General features: G+C 42.7%; 1 protein-coding gene across 1 annotated transcript in view; it reads left to right on the top strand.

Annotated features, from left to right (window-relative positions):
• LOC123518977 (transcription factor SOX-14-like) overlaps positions 1-25785 on the top strand; it is a 59222-nt gene extending 33437 nt beyond the window's left edge. Inside the window, exons 2-5 of the mRNA XM_045280073.1 lie at positions 7162-7284; positions 19393-19577; positions 21048-21264; positions 23519-25785. Coding sequence (XP_045136008.1) covers positions 7162-7284; positions 19393-19577; positions 21048-21264; positions 23519-23681 — 688 coding nt within the window. The 3' untranslated portion in view covers positions 23682-25785. The remainder of the gene's footprint in view (positions 1-7161; positions 7285-19392; positions 19578-21047; positions 21265-23518) is intronic.

The raw sequence follows: 25785 nt of genomic DNA, 5'->3' as shown, positions 1-25785 counted from the left end.
GCAACCACTTCAGTCCTATTAAGTAAAATTATTGGTGTTCTAGATGTGTGACGTTAATGCTGATGTTGTTGTTGATGTTGGTGGTGGTGGTGGTGCCTGGTGGTACGGTAGTCGTGGCGGCGATGGCGATAGCGGCGGCTTCCACCAGCGGGTTGTTTTTCTCCGACTTCCGATTATTTGTCTATGTTACCTATCACTAACACTTCTTACTTTTCCGCCGACTGCTGAAGGAAAGCTACTGTTCAGAGTTCGAGAAAAAAATCGTAAACGCTGTGCAAGTTGCTTTCATGATCGTTTCATCACGGATATAATATATACTGTAATATGAAATATGCTAACGATAAGGAAAGAAATAATGGAACCTCAAATCACGTCTAAATAAAATGTCAGTTGTCCTTTAAGCTCCATCAAGAAAAAACGCAAACACTTGAACTGAGGAGCACATGTGCAGGAATGGTCAGCCACGGAACGAAGATCCTATAGACGGGAGATGCAGAGACAGATGCAGCGAGTGAGGGAGTATCCAGTACTGTGGGATCTACAGAATGGAGAAAATAGGGTTAGGTAAACACTGAAACTGCCGTCTGTTGATCTTCCACAATTTACAGTCCTCGCTATCTTATTGTACAGGTTCTTACATGATTATACTGGTAAGCCAAGATGCTACAGCTTTCTTATAAACCACTATCGCCTCTACTCAGACCTCTTCCAGTGAGAAAATCGCAAACTTGCTGAGACAGTTCTGAAGAGGTCGGTCGTTATGGCTGGGTGGAGCTGTAGATAAAAGTGGAGAGTGCTTGGGTATCGATGGTAATGACTGAAATCGAAGGATGGAGATACAATGTCGAAAAAAAACAAAAAAACATTGTAATAGTCATACAGGTTCACATGCCTACACTGTAAATTGTAACGAGCAAGAACACGAGCTGCGAGATTTACCTGGCTAATTGTGTGATGATATTCTCACTCTGCATTCTGCCAATAGGGAAGAATGGCAATCAACGTGAGACTTACCCACACAAAAGCCCTCACCCTGATACCTACCTCTTCCTCTCTTGCATAGAGCAGTGTCCGCGTGCAGCTGTCACATTACTAAGCATTAAGCGACCTACTCACGATGATTACAGGACAATGTTTGGTCATGGCTGGTGAATCTAAGTGTGATCTCACAAGATGGGACAGCTTATCGCTTATAATCATCAGTTTGGACAATTTTGCGTCACGAAGCTGCCGTCGTGTTACCAGATACACAAACACCTCATCAGTATATCTTCCTGTCACTGTTTAGGAATATAATCATCTACACCGTTACCAAGGGCAGAAACAACAAATATTCTCTTTTGTACACTTCTTTTTTTCTATACAATGTGGGCTTTTCACAGGAATTTATGGACTAAAGGGATACTTTTTGGGGTACCTTCTATCTCAAAGGCCACCCGCTAGGAAACCGTTGCTCAAGTAAGGAAGCCTAACCTTCACTCGGACCGTGGACAGGATTCGAACCCGTGCGCTTGAAACCCTCGGACCCCAAAGCGCGCATGGTTCCACTGTACCACGTGTGCAATTGCAATACGGTATATAGATTTCATATACTTCCAACATATAAATACTGACACTTTTTCCTTGCCATGTATTTATTAAGAACATTTGTATTTGGTTAACCCATTCAGTACCAGGACATGTTTTCATATTCATTCTGCTTACTATTTGGGCAGTTTACATAGCTTCAGAAACTTACGTGGGAATTAGAATAGTGATGGCCATTAATAATCTGACCTCCATAGACCCTTCCTAATGTGAATGAAATCGTATAATAACACTCAAACTCAAGGTAAAAATGCTTCCCAGTACTGAAGGGTTAATAAGTGAGAACAAAAAAGGTTAACCCCTTCAGTAGTGGGACACATATTACCTTGAGGTTTGTGTACGATTACATCATTTTATTGACATTAGTAAGGGTCTATGGAGGTCAGAAGATTAATGGCCAGGGTCTTTACTAATCTAATCCCACATATGAATTTCTGAAGCTATATAGAATCACCAGATAGTAAGAAAAATTAATATGGAAACGCGTCATGGTACTGTAAGGCTGAGTGTATAGTCATCTTGTAGGTGATTTAATGAGAGGGCAAAATTGTGTCCTGTTATGATTGAAGGGAATATTACGGTGATCAGAAGCTAACAATGGGAGGTGGAGTCACTGTTACTTGTGCGGCTGTCGTGCTCAGTGTTTCACCACATGAGAAAAATGGTCAGCATTCCTCAAAATAACAAGCATGGAATACAAGTCAAAATTAACAATAAATAAAAGGAAACACAGGCTGGTATTTACTGTGCCTTTTTCTTTTTTTTTTTCTTTTTTTTTTTCTTTTCTTTTTTACGTAGGGAAGAGGGCCAGCCAAGGGCAAAAAAAAAGAAAGTTAGAAAAAGGCCCACTTGAGCGCTGGCTCTCCAAAGACTTCAAAAAGTGCCAAAACCGTCAGCTAGAATTAGGGGAGCAAATGCCTCGATACCTCCCTCTTAAAAGAAGACAAGTTGTAGGAATTCGGAAATACAGATGCAGGGAGGGAGTTCCAGAGTTTACCAGTGAAAGGAATGAATGATTGAGCGTACTGGTTAACTCTTGTATTAGAGAGTTGGACAGAATAGGGATGAGAGGAAGAAGAAAGCCTTGTGCAGCGTGGCCGCAGGAGGAAGGGAGGCATGCAGTTAGCAAGATCAGTACAACAGTTACCATGAAAATAGCGATAAAATATAGAAAGGGATGCAACATTTCGGCGGTGAGAAAGAGACTGAAGACAGTTAGTCAGAGGAGGGAGTTGATGAGACGAAGAGCTTTCGATTCCACCCTATCAAGCAAAGCTGTGTGACTGGAACCCCCAAACATGCGAAGAGTACTCCATACAGGGACGGATAAGGCCCTTATACAGAGTAAGCAGTTGGAGGGCGAGAAAAACTGTCGGAGACGCCTCAGAACACCTAATTTCATAGAAGCTGTTTTAGCAAGAGATGAGATGTGAAGTTTCCAGTTAAGATTATGAGCAAAGGACAGACCGAGGATATTCATTGTGGAAGAGGAGACAGTTGAGTGTCATTGAAGAAGAGGGATAGTTGTCTGGAAGGTTGTGTCGAGTTGATAGATGGAGGAATTGAGTTTTGAGGCATTGAAAACTACTAGATTTTCTCTGCCCCAATCGGAAATCTTAGAAAGATCGGAAGTCAGGCGTTCCGTGGCGTCCCGCGTGATCTGTTGATTTCCTGAAGGGTTGGACGTCTCTGAAAGAACGTGGAAAGATGTAGGGTGGTATCATCAGCGTAGGAGTGGATAGGGCAAGAAGTTTGGTTAAGAAGGTCATTAATGAATAATAGAAAGAGAGTGGGTGACAGGACAGAACCCTGAGGAACACCACTATTAATAGGTTTAGGAGAAGAACAGTAGCCGTCTACCACAGCAGCAATAGAGCGGTCGGAAAGGAAACTTGAGATAAAGTTGCAGAGAGAAGGATAGAAGCCGTAGGAGGGCAGTTTTGAAATCAAAGCTTTATGCCAGACTCTATCAAAAGCTTTTGATATGTCTAACGCAACAGCAAAAGTTTCACCGAAATCTCTAAAGAGGATGACCAAGACTCAGTAAGGAAAGCCAGAAGATCACCAGTAGAGCGACCTTGACGGAAGCCATACTGGCGATCAGACAGAAGATTGTGAAGTGACAGATGTTTGAGAATCTTCCTATTCAGGATAGATTCAAAAACTTTAGACAAGCAAGAGATTAAAGCTAAAGGACGGTAGTTTGAGGGGTTAGAACGGTCACCCTTTTTAGGAACAGGCTGAATGTAGGCGAACTTCCAGCAGGAAGGAAAGGCACAAGTCGATAGACAAAGTTGGAAGAGTTTGGCCAGGCAAGGTGCAAGCACAGAAGCACAGTTTTTGAGAACAATAGGAGGGACCCCATCAGGTCCATAAGGCTTCCGAGGGTTTAGGCCAGCAAGGGCATGGAAGAGTTTATCAGTGAACACCTCTTATAACAGCACTTTTCTCTTCCTCGATTATGAGTGTGAGAACGCCTATCTTGAGCAGAGTCAATGGGTTTAACTGAAACCGTATTCAAACGCTTTGCTCTCCCACCATCACTACTTTCAAAAGGCTTTAATTGAAGATACTCGTGTTTATAAGGGTATTCTTATGGTTCAAGTGATGGACTAGCAAGATTTGCAGAATTATTATAAGAGGAAACTGTTTTGAAAATCCGGCTAGTCGTCTCTGTGGCCTTGGAAAACAATCGTGGTAATATAGCGATGCGTTTTTCGATACGAGCATAAGACCACAGCTAAGTGCCCACGTACGTACATGCATACTTCGGCCGCTGATTAAAGTTACGAGGCTGAAACCAAAGCACACCACTCATGTGAAACAAATAATACTAATATTGCACAACAGGACATTGTTCGTGGTGTACAGCCAGTGAACAAAGGCTTCTCGTCAATCGAATGTTTAACTCCTATGGGGCGTTCATTCACATTTCTTTTATTATTATGCTGTCTTTATAAAAGGTGCGTTATGATTCTTCAGTTCTTTAATTCCATCAATGTGTGTGTGTGTGTGTGTGTGTGTGTGTGTGTGTGTGTGTGTGTGTGTGTGTAATTCACCTCGGTCTTCTGCTGGTCACCCAGCCAGTCTTCCCCATCACGGAGCGAGCTCAGAGCTCATAGACAGATCTTCGGGTGGGACTGAGACCACAACACACTCCACACACCGGGAAAGCGAAGTCACAACCTTTCGAGTTACATCCCGTACCTATTTACTGCTAGGTGAACAGGGGCTACACATTAAGAGACTTGCCCATTTGCTTCGCCGCCTCCGGGACTGGAACCCGGACCCTCTCGAGTGTGAGTCGAGCGTGCTAACCACTACACTACGTGGTGTGTGTGTGTGTGTGTGTGTGTGTGTGTGTGTGTGTGTGTGTGTGTGTGTTAATAATGTCTTTTTTTTTCTTTCCTGCTCTTTACATTAGAGTTGGATATAATAGACATCGCAATCTTTTCTTAGATCTCAGTCCACAAACGTGCAAATTTCGTCTCCATTTAGAGCTCAGCAAAAAAAAAAAAAAAAAATCTGAAGTCACGGGGCATGTAAGAGTCATGTTTTCTTCCACTTCAATCTATAAAAATATGAAAGAAATGTTCAGCAGTGGTGTAAGCGCCTTGCCTGATTAGTAACCGGGAATACAAAGATACCCAGAATGGTCTTGCAATGTGACGATCCTCATTGTCAAGTCCAAGTCCAAGATATCGCCTTGGTCTCCCGGTCAGAGGTTCACATTTTCAGGCCAGCCTTGACCTCTCCTGGCTGAAGATTTATCCCTCCTTCAGATCAATTTTTCATTATCCCCAAAGTCAGTCCTTCCTAAAAACTGTTTTCGTTCAGCGTGTTTACATTGGTGGCGACGTGGCGTGCACCTCAGGGACAGTGGGCCGCCGTTGCGGGGGAGCTTCTCAACGGACCCGATAAACACGCCCTTACAGAGGCTAAGGGAAAGAGGTGCAAAGGAAGGAAATGCACACAGGGACTGGGCGAGCTGATGACGACATAGTAGTCATTCGTTTTCGTCATTCAACACTTTGGTATTGATTTATCCTTTGCTACTCAAGTTATTCACACTTGATCGAAACACACTGGACTTCCTTCATTTGAATTTGAGGTAGATGTGTCTATTTATTATAGTTCGATATGTCCGTCTACCTTTACTACCCGTTTGTCAGTGTGTTCATCGTTGGTAATCTGTCTTATTGGATATGTACTTCCCTACTCTCTCTCTCTCTCTCTCTCTCTCTCTCTCTCTCTCTCTCTCTCTCTCTCTCTCTCTCTCTCTCTCTCTCTCTCTCTCTCTCTCTCTCTCTCTCTCTCTCTCTCTCTCTCTCTCTCTCTCTCTCTCTCTCTCTCTCTCTCTCTCTCTCTCTCTCTCTCTCTCTCTCTCTCTCTCTCTCTCTCTCTCTCTCTCTCTCTCTCTCTCTCTCGAAAGGATACTCATGTTTCGTTAGATTTACAATGATGGTGAAGGTGTCCATGCATTATTCTGAGTCGTTCGTAATGCCATCATTCTGCCATGTGACACAAAATATACTATACTGTACATCCTATACTATACTCTACATACAATGGCTTTTAGCGTGTTATACTCTCGCCACACATGCAACTGTATTTCCTCATTCGGTACGCTTCCTGACTCTAAGATGGTCCCCTTGCCGCCTTGCCACCTTGCTGCAAACAAAATCAAAAGTCGCATCATATATTTTACGTATCACTTTTTCTCTTTTTTTTTTTCCAAGGGAGGATGGCAACAAACATATCAGAGCTTAATTCCTTGTTCTATGAAGTGTACGAGTGTTTGTGACAGTTTTCTTACCTAAATAAAGTTATGATGACGGTAAAGGTAAAAATGAAGTCTGGGAGGGAGAACCGTGTCAAGCGCCTACGGTAGTTTTGGAGTGACACGTGTCCAGGGTGTTGGGCGGAAAGGCGGGGCGGGGAGGCTGGAAAGGGAAGGACGCCTCTACATAAAGATTCCAAGACGGTAGTAAGTGAGTGGCTCTTGCCTTGCCTTTCCTGCCGCTTCTGGCCTCCTCTTACGGTCTTCGTTTCTTGTTATTTATTATTTGGATGAGGCTGATAATAGGAGGAAATACGTTAGTGTGGTTCATACAAGGGATGCTTCATGGAGGACTGGCTGCTTCATGGAGGACTGATGGCTTCTTGCAGTTTCCTTTATTTTCCTACGTTCCTTTTTTTTTGTGTGTGCTGATTTATTCATTATTTTCTCACATTCATGTACACTAATATTCTCAATGATGTTTTTTTTGTGATAACGGCCAGTTAGACACAAACAGGGGCAAATTGTAGAGAAACTTTCCATCATTATGAAGCAGAAATGGAACACAGTTGTCTGCAAACCATGTCAATTTTAAGATGACGTTATTCATGAGCTATAAAGTGTAGAATAAGTAATAACACAACAAAATGGTCTATTCATTTTTTCTCTTCTTTTCCTTTGTTTAGCTTCAAATATTAGAAAATTGCACCATACTAAACTTAGACTAATGAGAGAAACGGATAACGATGCTTTGACACTACGATAGTAAGTGAACTTAGCGGTGCTTCCTTCAGGGCGCAGCACATGAGGGACTACCCAGACTACAAGTACCGGCCCCGCAGGAAGCCCAAGACCCTCAAGAAGGACGGCTACCCCTACAGCTTCCCCTACCTGCCCACCGCCCTCGATCCACTAAGGTAACACCAATCAGCCTTATTTTAGGAGCTTTTCCTCATGAGACAGATTCCATGCAGTTTCTTTAGTTCATTCTCTTTGTACCTAAGTTTGTTCAGCCTCTCTTGCTCTGCCTCATCCTCTCCAGCTCTTTTTTTTTTTTTTGTCTCTGTTTAGTGTCCTCATCTCATTCTATTTTTCTTTAATTCTTTTAAATCATATTTGAGATCATTCTGAAATTTTTTTTTTCATAACTACAAAATACGGCGTTGTATTTTTTGTTCCTTTTCATATCACTATTATCATCATCATCATCATCATCATCATCGCTATCAGCCTACATAGTTCCGCTGCAGCCAAAAATCTCTTCAGCTATTAGCAACGCTGGATTAAGCCATATACATATTGCGCTGTCTTGGTGAAGGACGTCTTAGCAGGACTGTTGGATTGGAAGTTCCTTCGTGTAAGAGGACCACTGGCCCAGGCCAACAAATATGAATAAGAAAACATTCACTCGGGTGTCAATTCCACTACTTGTAGAACAGGAAAAATCAATTGACGGATGATAACCCTCTTGAAAACTTCCACTTGAAAGTTTGTCCTAGGAAAGAGGAAATACAGAATCAGGCAGAGAGTTCCAGAGTTTACCAGAAAGGGGAATAAATGATTGAGAATATTGTCAAAGTCTTGCATTAGAGAGGCGGACAGGTTTGACACCTGTGTCTGTTGTTTGTCAGAGAAACACACCAGGGCCTCGTGATGAAAGGAGACTAGTCCTGATTGTGTCCGCAGGATATGAATTCACCAATACACGTACACCTGTGCAGCTGATTGCATTTCCCTGCCACGATAAGGCTGCTAATTACTCAGGCTTTATAACAGGCAATATTGTAAGGTGAATAGCATTTTGCCGCCACCATATCAGTTGACAGTTTTCCTAAATATTCCACATCAACAGAACATGAAATATTTTGTCTCTCTTCTTCCCTAATCTGTAGATTATCTTTTATTTACAAGATTTACCATTTCAGAAAAGGCCATTTCCTTTCCTCTTGGTGTCATCTTAGATTTTCACCCATGTTAGTTCCTATCTATGAAATATTCCACTCACTACTTTTTTGTGCGTATTTTGTTTCCATTAAACTGCTAAGAGGAATGTGCTTTTAGAACATTTTTATTCTTTTTTTTTTTTTGTTACCTGTGATGATGTTTCCAAGAATTATAACGGTTTACTTAAACAAGTAATGAAACAACAACTTTTCTGGTGCCTACCAAACCTACGCCTTTGTGATCCTGTATCTAGCCTTTCCAGTGCTTCCAGTGCTTCAGTTTTCATCTTTTATCTTCTCCTCGTTCATTTTTTCTTCTCTTTTCATTTTGTTCTGCTTTTCACACACTCATTTTACTACTCTATTTGCCTTTGCTTCTTTTGGTGTTTTTTGTCAGATATTCTATTATCCAGCATTATTTTTCTGTTCTTTCATTATCACCTCTTGTCTCTTTTTCCCAATTTCTTCTACAACTTCTTTACTCTTCCACTTTCATTCTAAGCGACAAGAACAGAAGCATCAGCAACAGCAATAATATCTCCTCTTCCTCGTCTCATTACCCTTACCCCTAGCTCTGCCCTCCTCCCTCCTTCTCCACATCAACGACACTCTGACAGTTCCACGGGAGAACAAACTTGTCAGACCAAGTGACGGGTGTTCCCTTCCCTTCCCTTCGTTTCATCTGCAGGGAAAATGCTCTACAACCCTTCAATAGCCTTACGACACTTTCCCAATGCTTCGGCTTGATGTCTGCTTCATTTGACAGGATCTAACCAAAGCAATAGTGTTGACTTTTTTCCATCTATTTATTCTCATTTTCGGCAAAGTTCAAGAACCATCAATGCGTTGAGGATCATGCTGCGGCTGTACACTTGCCTGATTTCTATAATCGTTGCTCTTGTCCTCCTAAAGTCTCCGAGATGCTGCCCGAGGAGGCGCACGTGATGGATAGGTAGATTGATGGCTAGATGGATAGATAACAGTGTGGCTGGCCCACTGACTGACTGACTAATTAAAATCAGACTGGTGATAACATTCTGACGGCGTTCCTCCACCAAGCTGCCAATATTGACCAACTAGGCCACTGGACGGGAGGAGTGACGAGCGCTCGGCTAAGTGGCTGTCACCTGGCGAGTGTCTGTCTCTCTGTCTCTCACTGTCTGCGTCCGCCTTTGTCTTGCTCAAGTCCCTCTTCCGCTCCTCCAGCCGTCTACTGCGGCACAACATTTCACCATAGCCTTCCCTTTTCTTAATTTATCCGAAGCCATATGCCACTACACACACACACACACACACACACTCTCTCTCTCTCTCTCTCTCTCTCTCTCTCTCTCTCTCTCTCTCTCTCTCTCTCTCTCTCTCTCTCTCTCTCTCTCTCTCTCTCTCTCTCTCTCTCTCTCTCTCTCTTTACCTATTGCTGTATTCATTAAGTCACCCACCCTTACTGTACATGAGCAAATTAAGGTGACTATTGGAGCAGCACTGACAGCAGAAAGCCTTATTTGTCAGTGAGCGATAAATAAGAACCAACAGCAGGACTTGAACTGAGGACGCCGCGATCACCACCCTCCAACGGGCAGCCTATTTGTGTGGTGAATTCGGGTTTTACCAAGAAACTGAAAGGAAGAGTGGTTTTCTGATACAACGTGAAAGAAGGTCATCCATATACTGTCCAGATGTTCTACCTTCCATTTGCAATTTTGTTAAACCGTACTGTGTGTGTGTGTGTGTGTGTGTGTGTGTGTGTGTGTGTGTGTGTGTGTGTATTTTTCAAATCACTGGAAATAAACAGTATATATATTTTTTTACCAGTATTTCCAATAGTGAGTTGCATTGAGAAGTTGTGAAGTTATGTTAGATTATATTACATAAGTTTTACTACGCTCACAATGCATGAACATTTAAAAATCATACCGTATAACCTTATAACTCTCTCTCTCACTCTCTCTCTCTCTCTCTCTCTCTCTCTCTCTCTCTCTCTCTCTCTCTCTCTCTCTCTCTCTCTCTCTCTCTCTCACACACACACACACACACACACACACACACACACACACACACACACAATCTTGTAGAAGACTACCATAGTGCCCCACCTTTCCGAGCTTCCTTTGTGGGCGCATTGTGTTCTTCATAGAAAATCGATGCCACAAGACTCGAGACGTCACAGTTTTGAGGGCGGCGGCCGGCGACATCAATGCCTGTTAAGCTGAGTAACCAGTGAGCCCTTTCAGAGTTACCATTATTTAATGACACGGGTGACGCCACGGACACACTCCACACTGTCACGTCCGCCGCCCCATTCATGTCAAGGATGTTATAGTCTGTCACTGTCGATTGAATTTTTGTGGCGGCCATTCATGGTCTTTGTTTGGAAACTTTTTTGTTAGTGCTGCTGTTGATTGTGTGTGTTTGTGTGTGTGTGTGTGTGTGTGTGTGTGTGTGTGTGTGTGTGTGTGTGTTTTGAAATGCGATTATTTTCAGACGGAAAGGTGAAATGGTATACGAGTACATGTGTAGAGGAAGGGCTGGTGAATATATGAGACATAGGTATATTTTTTTCGACGTGTGGCTGTAAAGCGAGCATAATGCGAAGAATTAAATCAGCGACTGTTAAACTGATACATGGTAGAAATTTGTGACAGTAATAATGCTTCAGTGGCGCTTGTGGTCATGACGATAGAAGTGAATGGGGCGAGAGAGGGGGGTGTTGTTTTGGCGACGTGGGTGCTGGGGCGGCAGCAGTAGAGGGCGTAGCCAAGGGCCGGACGTCCGCTCTGAGTGCGAGAGTGCTGGGGCGCATACACACACACACACACACACACACACACACACACACACACACACACACACACAAATCATTCAGTGTGCATATTATTAGATATGACAGTGCCATATGTGTGTGAATGGCAAAACACTGAAGAGCGAGGAAAATGTAGGAGTAAGTATAATGAAGAAGAAAAAAGTAAAATTATATGAAAAATGATATTCACCTATTAGAAATGCTTGCCAACTAAGTATTGCACATAATTTGATGAAGATGACTTACTCTTCCAGGAGTATGACGGGTAGCGAGTGTTAATCCTTCATCTAGTTGTAATGTGGGCGGTACGGGCTGCCTTAGCTCACTGCACACTCCTCTACTCACCGACTATAATTTTATTTTTCAGGATTGAGGAATCTAATCTGTTTGTATTGTGGCTTGAGCTCCAGAAAAACATGGCCAAACACTGTGTTATTCTCTTCATAGACAATCCATTTTTCAGAAGATATTTTTTACATGGATTCGCTCTAACAGCCACATTTTTATCTTTAATTCCTGAGCCAACTCACTCATTATCAGTGTCGCAATTCTCGCCACAGCCCCGCCTGCCGATAGGACGACATCCAACAATGGCTTTCAATAAGCACATATGACGGAAACTTCAATGGAGGCAACACAAAGAGAAATGTCTGAAAAACGCTACATTGTGGGTAGACAAAGCTTGATTTCGGGTGGCTCTGTTGCTCGGGGCCATGACCGGGGGTTCGTGTCGCTCCCATAATTATTTCGCAATGTTATTTTTGGGTGGAGCACTCAGACACAAAAGGTAATCGGTGGACATAAATAGTCCAAAGGGAAAGTCCACAGCAATGAAAGGGTTTTATCTCTCCATTTCGTATTTTATGGGATCGAGGTCACGTCCATTATTCATCCCCAGCGTTGGCTCGGGGTGTCGCCCGGTGCCGGGTTCCGCATGACTGCTTGTCTACAGACTGAGTGCGTTCGATAGTGTTTGCTGTCAGTGGTCAGCCTCAGACCAGTGTTGTCTTACACATTAGCAGATAGATCGTAGTTTATTTTGAGCACTGTGCTTGGAAGTATGTATATAATTCTAAGCACTACAGACTCTGTTTTCTTGCATTATAGTTTAATTATTGTCTAATCTTCCACGGATTTACTTCTGTATTTTTATTTGCCAGCTGTTAAACGCGTAATATATCTCCATAGACATTGATTTGGCAGCCTTTTTCATGTTACTTTCATTCATATCCACTACAACACAACCATTCCTCCACCACCTCCGAGTGTGTGTGTGTGTGTGTGTGTGTGTGTTGGGGTGGGTTTGTGGGCGTTTAGGCGCTTCATTGAAGTGAATCTTCTCGCTTATGAATAATCTGATCAACATCACCACCTTTTACTTTCAGTTGTCAGTCATCATCCTCCACTATCGTCACTCCATCACCACATGTCACCATTACCACCCTCCCATCACCATTCCTTTCATCGTACATCTTTCCAACACCTCAGCATCACGCATCATTCTCTTAAATGTATATGACTACTCATCACTCAAGAACTCATTGCTAACCAGTTTTCCTTCTCGCCACCCTTATGCTTAACCTCCATCTCTCTCTTTTTCTATCCCTCCTTTCCTCCCTGACAGAATGCGTCGCAACCACCAGTGCTTAATGAATGACTTAACCCCTTCAGTACCATGTCATGTTTTCATATTTATTCTGGTCACTATTTAGCGCTTTCATACAGCTTCAGGAACTTATGTGGGGATTGAAATAGTGAAGACCCTGCGCATTAATCTTCTGACCTCCATAGACACTTCCTAATATAAATGAAATCGTCTAATCATACCCAAACTTGCAGTAAAAATCCGTCCCAGTACTGAAGAGGTTAAAAACGTGTTATGGATCCGAATTGTAATGTATCCTTCACTAGAACTATGAATCGTGTTTATGTATGTGTGTGTGTGTGTGTGTGTGTGTGTGTGTGTGTGTGTGTGTAGATCACTTGGGCATGTTGCGCCTGTACGAACTATGTACTGCTATGCGAGTCACACTATTATTTTCCCTAGAACCATTTTCTCTCTCTCTCTCTCTCTCTCTCTCTCTCTCTCTCTCTCTCTCTCTCTCTCTCTCTCTCTCTCTCTCTCTCTCTCTCTCTCTCTCTCTCTCTCTACACACACACACACACACACACACACACACACAAACGTCGATAAATAAGCAGCTAAGTAGGTAGATAAATAGACAGACAGATAAATGTATAGAACTCTGAAATTGCTTTTTCAAATTTATGGTGCTTTTTTAATAGTGCCATACGTATTTGGGACACGCGTTAATGAATGGAAGCCATAGTCACTTTTTGTGCTGATCCTGTAGAGCCTGAAAAGGAAATAAAGCTGAGCTAGTACCAGGTAAACACACTAACATTGGTGTGTGTGTGTGTGTGTGTGTGTGTGTGTGTGTGTGTGTGTGTGTGTGTGTGTGTGTGTGTGTGTGAGCTCTTCAACTCATCTGTATATATAAGCACCACTTTTGGCCACCTGCCCACACAGCTCCTTTCCTCTTCCAAGTCACTCACCTGCAAATGTGCTGACACTTGCTTCCATCTGCCTATAGCGTTGGCTGGGTGGGTGGCTTGGCTGGTGGGTGGGTGTCGGTGAAGCTTGCTTATGCATTTATATGAAGTAAATTTTCCCTGGATTTTACTACATTGTGATAAGAAAAGTTCCTGAGTTAACTAAAAATGGAGCGCAGTTTTTCTTTCCTATCTGAAATACACAGATATTTTTTTTTTGCAATTTATCGACGTTTGGTTGCAATGTATATTATATTAGGACATAAATGAGAGTGGATTTATGATCTGCTTTTTTTTCTGAGAATGTCGACAGATGATCTTGTAAATAGCAACAACAACAGCAGCTGCAGTAGTAGTAGTAGTAGTAATAGTAGTAGTAGTAGTAGTAGTACTACTACTACTACTACTAGTAGTAGTAGTAGTAGTAGTAGTAGTAGTAGTAGTAGTAGTAGTAGTAGCAGTAGCAGTAGCAGTAGTAGTAGTAGTAGTAGTAGCAGCAGTGGTGCAGTGCAGGCAGTGGTGCAGTGGTGGTGGTGGTAGTGGTGGTGGTGGTGGTGGTGGTGTAGTGGTTGTTGTTGTGGGAGCAGTGGTATCAGTTGTGTTGGTGGTAGTGGTAATAGCAGTAGTAGCAGTAGTAGTAGTAGTGGTGGTAGTAGTAGTAATAGTAGTAGTAGTAGTAGTAGTAGTAGTAGTAGTAGTAGTAGTAGTAGTAGTAGTAGTAGTAGTAGTAGTAATAGTATCAGTTGTGTTAGTAGTAGTAGTAATATTAGTAATAGTAGTAGTTGCAGTAGTAGTAGTAGTAGTAGTAGTAGTAGTAGTAGTAGTAGTAGTATATCAGTTGTGTTAATAGTAGTAGTAGTAATAGTAGTAGTAGTAGTAGTAGTGGTTGTAAAAGTTGTAGTAGTAGTAGCAGCATTAATCTGTCAGCTTGAATACAAATACTACAATACACTAATATTTCAGTATCATTGCGTATCAATCTACTCCTTTTAGGCATTCCTTCATTATGATCGAAATAGCGTGACGTTGACGATAGCATATAATTCATGATTTGTCCTGTCATTCATCAGGTCGCTAGAGTCAGTGTAGGTCTATATGATGCTTACAAACAGAAGGGTTCGATATTACTGGACCACAGGATCACTCTTGAACAAACACGTTATTTTCGCCTTGTCGGCATTGAGTTTTTCAGTTGAACGAATGTAGAGCAAACCTCCAACTTGTTCATGAAATGGTCACATGATGACGATTTCACACACACACACACACACACACACACACACACCTAGTATATAGGTTCACTGGCACCTATTATTCGTTGAGTGAACATGGCTTATAGCGTTTAAAGAAAAAAAAAAGTAAACTCTCCAGCTCGTTCATTGGAACATCGGTGTCTACTAGTAGAGGAAAGTGATGACCGTTTTCATGTACACTGTGATGCTTGTAATGAGGCTAAATTACTGGTGTTGTATCCACTAACAACAACAACGGAAGAAAGAACGAAAGAAAAAGGAAATTCGAGAAAAATGGAAGGTAAATTAAGCTGCAATAGGAGGAAAAACAGCGGCAGCAGCAGCAACAGAAAAAAAAATACTGGAAGAAAATAAATAATGTAAAGAAAAGAAAAAAAGCAACGAACATTAGCACGGCAGATTGGTAATGGTGGCGATGAAAAAGATACGAGTGATAGAAATAAAAAACGCATTGTGGTTCCCCCAAGAGCAAGGCGTGGTTATAGTGGTCTGGTGGGCGCTCAAGCCGCCTGCTGGTCAGAGCCAAAGGTCACCGCGCTCCCCAAGCAAACCGCCGGAAAATTGGAACATCGATCAGTGCGGCGGTGATGGCGGTGGCTGCCGGGCTGTGATTTCAGTATCTATAGTGAAGAACAAAATGTGACTATTGATTCTACTGTCGTGGCTGCTGTGAACGCCGACCCGCAGCACGACCAAAAAGGGGGAAGAGAGGAGAGGGGAGGGGGGAGGCGGAGGACACAGCAGACAACAGAGGTGGGCGCCTCTCTGACATTTCGCTAGTTCTTGTTTGGAACTGACTAAAACGTCCGTTAGTGTCATATTTATTACATTCGGCAATTTTATCTTGCATTCTGACAATATTTATTTCATATATCTGGAAAATTTTGTATTCTCGAAATCATATCGTCACTTACAATGTGTGTGTGTGTGTGTGTGTGTGTGTGTGTGTGTGTGTGTGTGTGTGTGTGTATGTGTGTGTGTGTGTGAGGACTGATTTAATGATATTATCTGTGTTCCTAGAGTCATTTAATTGTGCATGGAGTTGACTTATTGGTGAGTTAGTTGATATTTGGTGGATTGGTTAATATTAGGTGGAATTTGGCTTCAGTTACTTTGAAACAGTTTGACAGAATCGCTAAATGAGTGAATACTTTCGCTGTAGTGATGTAGGAAGAGACGCTCGGTGCCGGACACGCTGAATTAACTTTGGATACGAAGCCTTTGCTCACGGACATCGAATAATATGTTTACAAAGAGACAATAAATAAGACTGCAGAATTAAATGCACGTTTGGTATTATTTGAATCCAGGTAGTAATTATTATGTTAAAGATATGTAAAAGATCAAATATATTGCCTTTAAGAGCGACCACGTTATTGGAAAGAGGAAAATGAAAACCGTGAAAGCAATGAATGCACATAAAACATTTCCAATGGAAGCATCTTTATCGATACGTTATTGTGCAGCGACTATCCCATAAGTGTGCATTCATCCGTGAACTTCGATAACTTTCCGCAGAAATTCAGAATCAAATGCATAGTGATGGGAAACATTTCACTGTTACAGCTCTGGTATGTTGCCTCCTTCCCCCGCCCCTCCACCCCTTGCCCCCGCTGTCTGTGTGGTGTCGGATAAAAACAGTGGGCGGAAGGGCGCGAGGTGGTGGGCCGGGACACCCCGCGCTAAATTATCACAGCGACCGGTAGTTGCTTGGCTGACAGATCCGGTCCTCCAGGGTGGGGCTGAGCGGCCGACAGGAGGTGAATGACGGGATGCTGGGTGTAGTGTGGGAGTGTGAGAATCGGAGCCCTGGATAAAGGTGCACAGAAATCTAAGATGTTTATGACCTAGCGAAGGTAGTAATGGCTATATTGATAGATGATAATACATAGATTATTCACTTAGAAAATTAGTCTGACCACAAACTCAAAGGATGGGACGTGTACGTATTATAATTATATATATTGTAAAGCTGTGTTAATAAATCAGTTGTGAAGTGATAATGAATGCTCTTGTAGCATATACATTAGAAAAAAATCGTCTACATGTATGAAGTTTCAGGAAAGAATTTACTGTTTTTATTGATAAAAAAAAAAAAGAATCTTATAATATGACTGACTGCCTTGCAAAGCTTGTTACTCTCGCGCCTATGTCGGGAAAGAGAGGAAGAGAGTGAGTAGTGAGGGGAAGCAAGGGAGGGTTAAGTGAGAGGAAGTAGAGGAAGTAGGGGAAGCAGGAAGGAAGTTCGGGCCACCCCACGCTAGTTATCCTCGCCAGAGACAAAAGGAAATGTAATCAGTGAGGAAGAAGGGAAATCCGTGCAGGACTGCGATTCCATGACGGGTGGCCGGCCAGCTGCTACGCGGACCTAATTTGTGAGTTGTGTCAGGAGGCGTGTCAAGGTACATGGATCAGTGAGACACGGCGGTGTGATTTGGTCACCGCCACGGCTTCCAATCTTGCCGCTGCCCAGAGGTTTGTGCAGAGAGGGACTGAGAACTGGATCTCTCTCTCTCTCTCTCTCTCTCTCTCTCTCTCTCTCTCTCTCTCTCTCTCTCTCTCTCAACATGAATTTGTGCAGAAGACTATGTATACCCAAAGGCGGACTGTCGTGTACTATTTATATTCTCAGGGTACTGCTAACTATTTGGGTACAGCATATACAATACATACTTACTTACACCTTGCAAACATATACATACTTAAGACAAACTCAGTATGCTACATTTCTTTTATTATTACTTCATTTATCTTACATTTATACATGATATTTTAAGGCTATGGTCATTATATACATGGAGCACTCTCTCTCTCTCTCTCTCTCTCTCTCTCTCTCTCTCTCTCTCTCTCTCTCTCTGATAGGAAAGAAGCGATTATCTTGCAGTGATTGGCTTTGGAAATGCTCCAGTTAGGGAAATGTCTGTTGCAAATTACCGCCCAGAAGAGGGAGGGTGGGGAGGGTAAGAAATCACAGCTGGTATGCGTTGATTTCTTTCCAACGCTTAGCTTCGCATTAGTCAACATGAACAGGGCATGGCGTTTCCCTTTGCTACCTTTCTGTGTCATAATGCTTCGCCACATGGTCGTATTTGGGTTTGTAGTTTGGTTATCGTTTCACTCTTTGATTTTGATCCATGAAGCGGTTGGTCGAATCGTATTTTCTCCTTAAGAAGTAGATGCCCAAGGGTCACGTGCAGACTGGCTAAAACTCGCTGTGCCCTGCCGCTGTCTGGCGCGAAAAGGAATGGTGAATGAAGTGAGGCTGGATCAGGAACAACGGAAGGCAGGGGAGTGCTCATTCGGAAGCGGAAATGCAGTGTTGCCAGAAATGCCAGGAAAATAACTATCCGCGGCTCACGACCAAACATTATCTCACCCTAGAAGTGACGCAGTGAGGATCTCATTAGTGAACAGTGAATGAAACGCACATTCTTAAGGAGGAAAGAGTGTGTTGATGATAATTTGGGATAAGAAAAAAAAAAGCTTTCTGACCAGCTGCTGTTGATTGCCTGATAATCCCTTCCGAAATTCATACCTTAGTGCACCTGTGGAGCAATTAATGGTGTAAGTGACCATTACGGCCAGGTGCGCTGATCTGATTTTTGACGCAATTACTAACATCCGTCCTGAATCGTGATTTCGCGATGTTTATTCCAGCTTGCCCACATTTAAATTCCATTCAACTATACGTATACTACTAGACCTATAATGCTTTCCCAGTCAGATCGCTTGTCACCACTCGGGATTCAGCGTTGTTCATTCATGTTTTCTCGTTACAAACATCCACACACACACACACACACACACACACACACACACACACACACACACACACACACACACACACACACACAGAGTGGTTAGCGCACTAAGCTCACAACCGAGAAGTCTTAGTTTTGCTTGTAGCCACTCCTCACTCTTAAACATTTGAGATTATTAAGCGTGAACAATACGAAAGGTCATAAGATTATTACGTGTGGAGTGAGTGGCGCATTATTACCTATATCGCATCACAATAATTGGCAAACACACGCAAACACACACACACACACACACACACACACACACACACACACACACACACACACACACACACACACACACACACAAACGTTGCAGAGACGTCTCACAATGATCGAGTTGGTCCATTCTCTGTTTATTATTAGCCTGAAAACTCGACGTATCAAGACCTCTCGGAGTCTGAAAAGATTAATTTCGTATTGAGCGCAGTCATTAGCGGAGGCACAAAGGCCGCCGAAGTGCTGGCGTATCGTCTACTAACACGTGTCTTTCACTTCCATTGTTGCATACTGTTTGGTGAAAAGTGGAATTATTTTGGAACTTTTTCATTTTGGAACCCTCACCCCTTCCTTCCTCCTTGTCAGTGCAATGAGTCTATCTGTTTGTCTTTCTGTCTTTCTGTCTTTTTTTTTTTTTTTTGTCTCACTAGTGACTAAACCATTTTTAATTCCACAGCGCCATGTCTCGTGGAATGTACTCCCATCACTTCCCACCCGCGCTGACCCACATGACAGCCGCTATGGGAGGTATGGGTGCGATGAGCAGCATGGGTGCCACCCTCCCCGCCCACGCACCGTCAGACTACCAGGCAACGCTCGACTCCGAGAAAATGCGAGCTGCTTTCCTTCCCACCTCGCTCAGTAAGTACTCACACACACACACACACACACACACACACACACACACACACACACACACACACACACACACACACACACACACACACACACACACACACACACACACACACACACACACACACACACACACACACACACACACACACACACACACACACACACACACACACACACACACACACACACACACACACACACACACATACTCACACACAAACACATATACACACATACACACCGCGCGCCCGGTAGCTCAGTGGTTGGAGCGCTGGCTTCACAAGCCAGAGGACCGGGGTTCGATTCCCCGGCCGGGTGGAGATATTTGGGTGTATCTCCTTTCACGTGTAGTCCCTGTTCACCTAGCAGTGAGTAGGTACGGGATGTAAATCGAGTTGTGACCTTGTTGTCCCGGTGTGTGGTGTGTGCCTGGTCTCAGGCCTATCCGAAGATCGGAAATAATGAGCTCTGAGCTCGTTCCGTAGGGTAACGTCTGGCTGTCTCATCAGAGACTGCAGCAGATCAAACAGTGAAACACATACACACGCACACACACTCATTAGTGGCGTAGGCAATTTTATTTATAGCGGTACCCATATTTGGGCCCATATCACCACCCAAGCGCATCTTTGGTGTAACCACTTAGAACCTGGGTGTCATGATGGCATGCAGGTAACTTTAAACCACTCGACAAATGGCAAAGTTTCAAGGCCGTACTTGGTGGGATTTAAACCTACGCTTGGAAGTCTACCCCATCCCACGCTCACCACATTATTCACTAGTCCACCGCCTCCCTAGAGTAGTAGTAGTAGTAGTAGTTGTTGTTGTTGTTGTTGTAGTAGTAGTCGTAGTAGTAGTAGTAGTAGTAGTACAATAGCATTATTAATACTAATTAGCTCTCACAGTTTAAGCACTATTACTAATAGTAGTAGTAGCGCTAGTACTGCTGCTACTACTACTACTACTACTACTACTACTACTACTACTACTACTACTACTACTACTACTACTGCTGCTGCTGCTGCTGCTGCTGCTGCTGCTGCTGCTGCTGCTGCTGCTGCTGCTGCTGCTGCTGCTGCTGCTACTACTACTACTACTACTACTACTACTACTACTGCTGCTGCTGCTGCTGCTGCTGCTGTTGCTGTTGCTGCTGCTGCTGCTGCTACTGCTACTGTTACTACTACTGCTATCATTATTAGTATTAGTAGTTCAAGGATTAGTACGGTACTACTCTAGTAGTATCAGTATACCTATTACTCTTGGAAAATAGGCTTAAGTTTTCAAGTATTGGAGTAAGAGTGAACTATTACAGAGCTGTAATAGTACTTGTAGAATTAGTACAAGAAACAAAAGTAGTAATAGTAAATAGAGTTATTGACAAATGCCTACATAAGTCATTTTGAGTAATAATATTTTTATCTACACCATTGATGTAATTTGTCCTTCACTATTGATGTAATTCCGTTACAGGTAGCCTGAGCGCCTTCCAGTCCCACGCCCTTTATACCTCAATGGCCGCGGCTCAACAGAATAGTCAGTCCCACACTCCCACACCAACGCCAACACCCACATCCCCGGAGAGCACCTCGACCCACACGGCTCTGTCCACCACCCTAGCGGCTCCTGTGGCCAAGTTAGCGCAAGCCCCGCAGGATGAGCGACGCGCCTCCCCGCCTGCCACCACCTCGTGAGTGTGTGTGTGTGTTCCTTCACATATCATGCACACTTTAAGTACTTTCACCTTACGAGAGAGAGAGAGAGAGAGAGAGAGAGAGAGAGAGAGAGAGAGAGAGAGAGAGAGATGTGAGAAGCATTTTTGTGGCAAGAGAGTGTTGGTGTACATTTGATCATTTCAGGACGTTTTGGTCATAACGAAGTAGTGTTTATGAGTCATACACTAAGGATTAATTAAACTTGGCATTCATTTATTTCTTAAATAGGCTATATCAAATCTGTACAAAGCTATTTAATGAACCTACAGGTGCTAATAAGAACCATTAACATGTAACTTCAGCAATATTTGTGTATGATATTTGTCAATCTGAGTCTTGTGAATCTAGTGTTCCATGACAGACAACTCCGTAACTAGTCATACCTTTATTACTTTGCAACCTTTTATTGTGTTACAAAATACGAGCAATTAATTGATATAGATTTTCTCTCAACTACAAACAGTTTACATTTCCTTTCAATTTTCTACAATTCTCTGACTCCTGAGACACGATAGAAGTGAAATGTCTTAGCAAACCCCACCCTATATCTGAAGTTCCTTAGGAATTGACTTCAGAATGTTTAGCACACCAGATAGGGAGATAGAAGATACCAACTTATATTTGCTTAACACGACCTTTACGGAGCCCTATATACGGATCTTAATACATTATTTATAATTTCAAAGTTAATATACATTGTTTGCTAAGCTAACCATACTGTGTAATATAGTATGTGTTTAAGTTATTTATGTCTGGCATTTGTTAGAATGAATGGCGATAATTTCAGCCTTCGTAAATTAAATACACGACCGTTAAATCATTCTACCTTTCTAGATACAATCATTGAGTGCAGAGTAATAATCATCTTATTAATATAGCCAGCGATACGATCCTGCCTTGAAGTGGCCGTTGGCAACAGCACCATAGCTCACCCTTGGATGGAGTGAGTGACTCTAACATGAGTGACTCTGCTGATAAATCATTGGTGACAGATTTCACCTTGCCTTCTTGAATTAGGAAATTAGCCATATTCACCTTTAATATACAGGACTTGAGTATACTTATCCAGACGCTGCGATCAATAGACTATACTGACAGTTCGACCATTCAAAGTTTCTGTCATTACGTTTTACTAATCATACTGTCAAATTCCTGCGGACAGCTGCTCCTGTTGTCACCCCGCCAGTCTATACGACTTTTCCATTTTCCAGGTGATTCCACAGGTCTCTGTTGGTGTTGTCAACGATTAATAGGATGACAATAGTTTATAGCATCGAATGAAGTTGAATAAATAACTGTGCAAAAATTATGTTTGAGTAAAAAGACGAAATTTTGTAAAATGAAGGATAAGAGAGAACAAGTATTTGTCTTTTGTCTTCGTTGGAACAGGGTTCATGAGACCACTTCATTATATAGTCACGACTACATCATGGTAGTCTGGCATCACTGTCTTGTTGTGTGTGTGGTAAGCTGTAGAAATACTTACCACTAATAGTGACGAACTTTCCCTAAATACCGCATGCATGGTTTGGATAGTGTTCTGGGGAGATCGCCAATGAACGGATATGTAACGCTCATTCCCCGTGATGGCACCTATGATGTCCTGAGACATGCCAGACAAGTCACCACTTATCTGGTGACCACCATCACACACAGTCGCTCACGCAAGATAAACACGAAGCACGCACTCAAAAGACACACAAAGTATCGCCGTAATCACCGGCACGGAAGAAGGGAACCGGCCAAGGCCAACAACAATTATAATTAAGAAAAAATCCCGAACAAGCAATTATGATTTTTTCATCAATCAATAATTGTCAGCACTCAGTAATTGTGTTTAGTGACATGTGTCAATAATGGTCATATACTGGTTGAAATTTTGGTTCTTTGCGTTTGTAGTTAGAAATGTTAGACGCATGCTCTCAGCGGCAACCACAACATACTAGCTCTGCATGAAACATGTATTAAGACGCGTATACAGGCTGTGAAACATACACATAAGTACAAGTACATCTTTGCCCTTCCAGTGTTATAGGTAGGCTACAAATATGTTTAAGTACACCGACTTATTTTTTGATAGATGTAAAGCTAATGATCAGCTGCGGAAAGCAATACATATCAGTCACCGTGGCCAATAACTTAGTACCCTACACGCGTACTATACAGTAAGTAATATTTTCGTTTTATCACACCAAATTATTTTTAGTAATATGCATTTTTCCCCCACAGGAGCTCGTCACCTCCATATATGCCACCGTCACCCTTCTCTGCCCTGTACACGGCCCCTAACACTCTCGCACCGGGTCACCCACTGCTGTACCCTGCCCAATACCCGCCGATTACCACACCTACACAAGACTTACGGCGTCCTCTCTCCGTCCTCTTCTCGTAGATTTCTATGAAATCTGACTGCCTCCAATGAAGTCTGCCATATGCTGCTGCAACACCCAAGCCTTCCACAGACTAAAAATAAGTAAGGACGAGAAAGAAGACCTGAACCGTTGGCTTGATCCACAGACTGTCTCAACGTTTCCAACAGGATCACAACAGTCCACCATTCTGCTACCCATGCAAGGACCAAGGTGACGCTCATCACCCACGAATTCCAGCACAAGATGACAACATGCTACATGTGGAATCTTGGATCAAATACTTAGTGAAAATTCAAACTTGGTAGTAATCCAGCCGACTTATCACTTATCCACGTGAAAGTCTGTTTTCTGTAAATAAACTCAGGACTGGCTATTGTGTAAATACAGCGACTGGCCCTTCGCAGCCCGCGGCCAAACAAGGGACTCAACTTGACAGTAGAAAAAAATTAAGAAAATAAAGAACAAGTGAAATATATTCTGATGAATATGGAAAACCAATGTACAATGTACAATGGTGGTGAATAGCTTTTCAAGGATTCGGAAGAAGCATTTACCTAGAATGCTAGTGTGTGTGTGTGTGTGTGTGTGTGTGTGTGTGTGTGTGTGTGTGTGTGTGTGTGTGTGTGTGTGTGTGTGTGTGTGTGTGTGTGTGTGTGTGTGTGTGTGTGTGTGTGTGTGTGTGTGTGTGTGTGTGTGTGTGTGTGTGTGTGTGTGTGTGTGTGTGTGTGTGTGTGTGTGTGTGTGTGTGTGTGTGCGTGTGTCAAATTGAAATGAACTTCCAGTTTATATAATAAGAATATTAATGTTGTTTGAATATATGTGTACTGCGGATTTGAGTTGGGAGTTTATAGTCTCGCGTTCGATATAAAAATATTTTATCATCAGAAAAGGTGTAAGCATATTTTAAGGGCTCCAGTCCACCTACGCTGCAAACCGCATTACCTTTTTATTTCTTCCTTGCCAGGAAACGGGATCATACTTCCTCCTGTCGTGTTCTCCTCCTCACTGTACTTTCCATTCATTGACGCACAACGCGCGTGGCCTGTGTGACAACAGTGCTTGGTTAGTGGCGTCTGTAGCAGCAACGTACCAGTCACTTCTCTTTGGTTTAAGTACAGTGCGGACGTGTTAGTCTTGTATATAGTTTTGTAATTTTTTTCATCATTATCATTTTTTTTTTGTTTATTCTTATTTATTTATCTTTGCCATTACTGTAACACTTATGATTATGATCAGAGGTGATGACAGGGTGGTAATGGAAGCATGGTGGTGCCCCGTGTCCACCTGCTGTCTGTCTGGCAGGTTAAGGTGTTATTTGATGTCTAGTCGCATTTTCGTGAAAGAAAATACAGAATTCTGGTGTATATAGATTTTGGGCTATGAATCTCACTGGACTCTCTTCAGCCAAGCAAGTGTCGTGTGTAGTGTAGTGGAGTGTATAGTGTGCCCTGTGGTGATCATCCCTTCGGAAGTGCTGACTGGGAGGGATGTTCCAAGAGCACAGAGGAACCTGACTGTATAATAGTCAATCTCAGTATAGTATTATATTTGTATCTTTTTTTTTTTTTTTTTTTGTCTTGACAAGCTCAGTGGGTGCGTGAAGAAGCCGGCGGTGGTGTCCTTGTGAATGGGAGTTGGTTACGTTCGCCCCTTGTACAACAATGTTACTTTTCCATAAAAGTATGTAATTTACATGATTTATTATGATAAAATAAATAAACTATTTGGATGTTCATTATTGCTAAAAACAACCACTGAAAACAAACGAGGGAGACCACGGATATATGAATATTTAGGCGTGGCTTTCTGGTTCTCTTCTACAGAATGCCTCCCGCTGCCTCTAAACTATGGTTTGTCTTGTGCGCTGCAGAAGACAACAAAGTCTTGCGGTCACCTGGCTTTCAACATCAGAGAATGCAAGTGCATGCCGAAGGAATACCAAATTTTGCCCCTTATCTATAAGCTGAATAAAATAAGACTTGTATGATGTCTTCACGTTATCCCAGGGGCCTGCTGCTGCCATCCGCCACGACACAGATCCACAGCTAGGACTTCTTCGTGGTGTGAAATTTGACGATAATGAAATATATGTTATTACTGTGTCGAATAAAATAACAAGGAAAA

Source organism: Portunus trituberculatus, chromosome 44, assembly GCF_017591435.1.
Source record: "Portunus trituberculatus isolate SZX2019 chromosome 44, ASM1759143v1, whole genome shotgun sequence".
Lineage (NCBI taxonomy): Eukaryota > Metazoa > Arthropoda > Malacostraca > Decapoda > Portunidae > Portunus > Portunus trituberculatus.
The sequence above is the reverse complement of the archived record's forward strand: the minus strand, read 5'-3'. Positions and strand labels throughout refer to the sequence as shown.